At 34.6% G+C, this 3267-nt stretch overlaps 1 protein-coding gene across 1 annotated transcript in view; it reads left to right on the top strand.

Moving 5' to 3' along the window:
• The first annotated feature begins 1143 nt into the window (after positions 1-1143).
• Positions 1144-3267, top strand: part of abs (ATP-dependent RNA helicase abstrakt) — a 3161-nt gene continuing 1037 nt past the window's right edge. The window contains exons 1-7 of the mRNA XM_011506103.1: positions 1144-1405; positions 1548-1815; positions 1929-2274; positions 2343-2476; positions 2561-2717; positions 2926-3088; positions 3175-3267. The exon at positions 3175-3267 is cut by the window's right edge and continues 202 nt beyond it. Of these exons, the coding sequence (XP_011504405.1) occupies positions 1367-1405; positions 1548-1815; positions 1929-2274; positions 2343-2476; positions 2561-2717; positions 2926-3088; positions 3175-3267 (1200 nt within the window). The 5' untranslated portion in view covers positions 1144-1366. The remainder of the gene's footprint in view (positions 1406-1547; positions 1816-1928; positions 2275-2342; positions 2477-2560; positions 2718-2925; positions 3089-3174) is intronic.

Genomic DNA, 3267 nt, shown 5'->3' with positions numbered 1-3267 from the left:
CATTCGCTAATAAACGTGTAAGAACGAACGATTATCTTGGGAATGGATAATGGAAACGAATCGATTGTACAATAAATATATTTATTTCAATAATTTACGACTATATTCGACACGAAATAAGCACAAATTAAATTATTATAATTTGTATGCTGCGCAAATTTACTGCTCTGCACATCTGCTGTGCACATCATGAATATCTATTTTATTCATTTAAAATAACAACTATTACTGTACGAACTATTAATAAAAATTGTAAAATCTAATAAGATTGATACCCACGGTTTATGCATCGCGTTAATTCATAAAAATAAATCCTTGGCAGAAGAAGTATTAAAATTAATTGTACCTTCTTACTTGAGTCGGCAATTATTTAAAGATAGTAAATTACGATGAAATCAGTCCATCCGGAAATAATCAATTATTCTTTGGTGCTATGAATTTATTTATATTACGCATTACAATTTATCGTACGAATTAGTCTACTCGGCAATATGCGAATCATTGTCCGTATAGTCAAAAACTGCAAGCTTTTAGATAGAATCTTTGATTGTCCACACTGATCCCAAGTTCTCGACTGTTTGAGATTTTTTGCATCCATGAGCGTGCGTATATCGTATTAAAAAGTGTGAAATGCAAAATTTGTTTTCCGCAATCGCATTCGATTCTCTATTAATCGCGCACTTTGCATTCTATCGCGTACACCGCCTCCGTCAATTTCGTCCTGCATCGTTATCTTCTCTCACTCTCTCGGCGTGACGTCTCCTAAAAAACACTGCACGGCACGTGAGTCTCTCCTTTCCTTATCTCCTGCTCTCCTTCTCTTTCTTCACCACTTTCAGTGCATCTCGCGACACCCGCCCACCCACCCAAATAACCCGTGCGTGCGTGTGTGCAATAATAGTGTAGCAGCATTAGCTAAGCGGATTCGCGGCAGTTGTCCGGCAGGGGGCAGCAGCAGCTCGTCGCTAATTACCATCGTGGCTCCGACGAATTATCGTTTTGGTGTCGGAAAAAGCGGCGATGCGCTGCTCGGCTTTTTTTTACCAGCGCTGTCATTTAGATGCTTATTATGAAAATCCCGTAGGCGATTAGTAATCGAGACGATTCGCTTTTTTTTTTAACATTACATTTGTGATGGATATTTTTGTTTATAATGCATGAACTCTGTATGGCTTGGATTAAGAATTAAGGTTATTGATATCCAATGCTCGTATTATTATGTCGGTGCTAACGAGTGATTAGCAGACGTAGAGATTGTTTGGAGATTGGAAATAAGTGACGCGTTCGTAAATATTTTAAAGCTTCATTCGAAGGAGATATTGGCTTTATTATTAGCAAAAAACATTTGTGTAAATAATAATGAAAAATGAGTAGTCTGAATAAGAAGTCACCTGTACCGGTAAAGGTATGTTGTTACATTGTACATTAATTTGTGCGTTCTTTTTTATCCGATAATAGTATCTTATTATAATTATTTTATTATACAAATTTGTCGGGTCTATAATTATATTATAATCGTTTTTATTCTGTTATATTATGTTGGATAGAGGTATTATAGAGAAGATAAGGAAAAATTAGATTCAGAATCCGAAGATGAGTATGTACCGTACATTCCTGTAAAGGAGAGGAAGAAGCAGCAATTTGCTAAGTTAGGTCGACTGAGTCAATTGAAGGAAGATAGTATTCATGGAACTGGCAAAAGCAGTAGTGAAAATGAAAAGGATGACGGAGAGGACGAAGATGGACAAGTGTGGGGAAGAAAATCTAATATTTCTTTGTTGGATCAACATACGGAATTAAAAAAATTGGCCGAAGGTAAGATTTGAGTAGTTCAAGTATTATTGACATTAATTAGAAATGCTTTTAAGCATAAGGTAATCAATTGAATGTCAAAGTATTGATAAATAATTGAAATTTTTTGTCTATAGCAAAGAAAGAGAGCGCAATGGAAAAGCAGTTGAAAGAAGAAGAAAAAATTTTAGAAAGCGTCGCGGAAAATAAAGCTTTAATGGGAGTTGCGGAATTAGCCAAGGGTATCGAATATACGGATCCTATTAAAACAAGTTGGCGACCTCCAAGACTTGTTTTACAATTGAGCGAATTAAGGCACGAAAGGATAAGAAAGAAATTTGGTATCACGGTCGAAGGAGAGGATGTACCACCGCCATTGCGAAGTTTCAAAGAAATGAAATTTCATAAAGGAATTTTAGCTGGACTGGAACAGAAGGGAATTACCAAGCCAACGCCAATACAAATACAAGGGATACCCGCGGTGTATGTATTTTTGCAACTGTTTTCCCTGAAAAACTGACCAACTCTAATTGTTTGTAATACTTTACCAGATTATCCGGGAGAGATATCATAGGTATTGCATTTACTGGCAGTGGTAAAACGTTAGTTTTTGTTTTGCCACTCATTATGTTTTGCCTTGAGCAAGAGGTTGCTTTACCTTTCGGTAAAAATGAGGGGCCATATGGTAACAGAAAATTTAGCAATTTATTAATATCGTTTGGATTACCTATAATATTGAAACCGTAGTTTTTGTTTACTTGTATTGCAGGTTTAATTATATGTCCGTCTAGAGAATTAGCAAAACAAACCTACGATATTATTCAGCATTATACAAATAGTTTAAGACATACTAGTTGTCCTCAAATACATTGTTGTCTTGCAATTGGTGGGATTCCTGTGACAGAATCTTTAGATGTAATTAACAGGTTGACTGTTTTATAATTTTAATTACTCTGCACTTAAAGATATTTTAAAGCAAATTGTTACTCAATGTTTATTAGAATTTTGAAGTTCTCGTCTCGGCACAATAAAGTCCACTCAGAAAGCTTTAAAATATAAATTAACAGTTTAATTTAATCGTAAGCTTTCGAATGTAATTACAAGAACATTAAATTGTTTAAATTTGATATTTAGGGGAGTTCACATAATGGTCGCAACACCAGGTCGACTTATGGATATGTTAGATAAAAAAATGGTGAAACTTAGTGTTTGTAGATATCTTTGTATGGACGAGGCAGATCGAATGATTGACATGGGCTTTGAGGAAGACGTTCGAACGATTTTTTCATTCTTCAAAGTATGTACAAATGTTGCAATATAAATATTAAATAAGATAATACATTGCATTATTATCGATGAATTTATTTTTATTGTATTTTATAGGGTCAAAGACAAACTTTACTATTTTCTGCTACTATGCCAAAGAAAATTCAAAACTTTGCTCGTTCTGCTCTTGTCAAACCTGTAACGATTAAT

The sequence above is a fragment of the Ceratosolen solmsi genome, unplaced genomic scaffold, assembly GCF_000503995.2.
Source record: "Ceratosolen solmsi marchali unplaced genomic scaffold, CerSol_1.0 scaffold7, whole genome shotgun sequence".
NCBI classification, from domain to species: domain Eukaryota; kingdom Metazoa; phylum Arthropoda; class Insecta; order Hymenoptera; family Agaonidae; genus Ceratosolen; species Ceratosolen solmsi.
The sequence above is the reverse complement of the archived record's forward strand: the minus strand, read 5'-3'. Positions and strand labels throughout refer to the sequence as shown.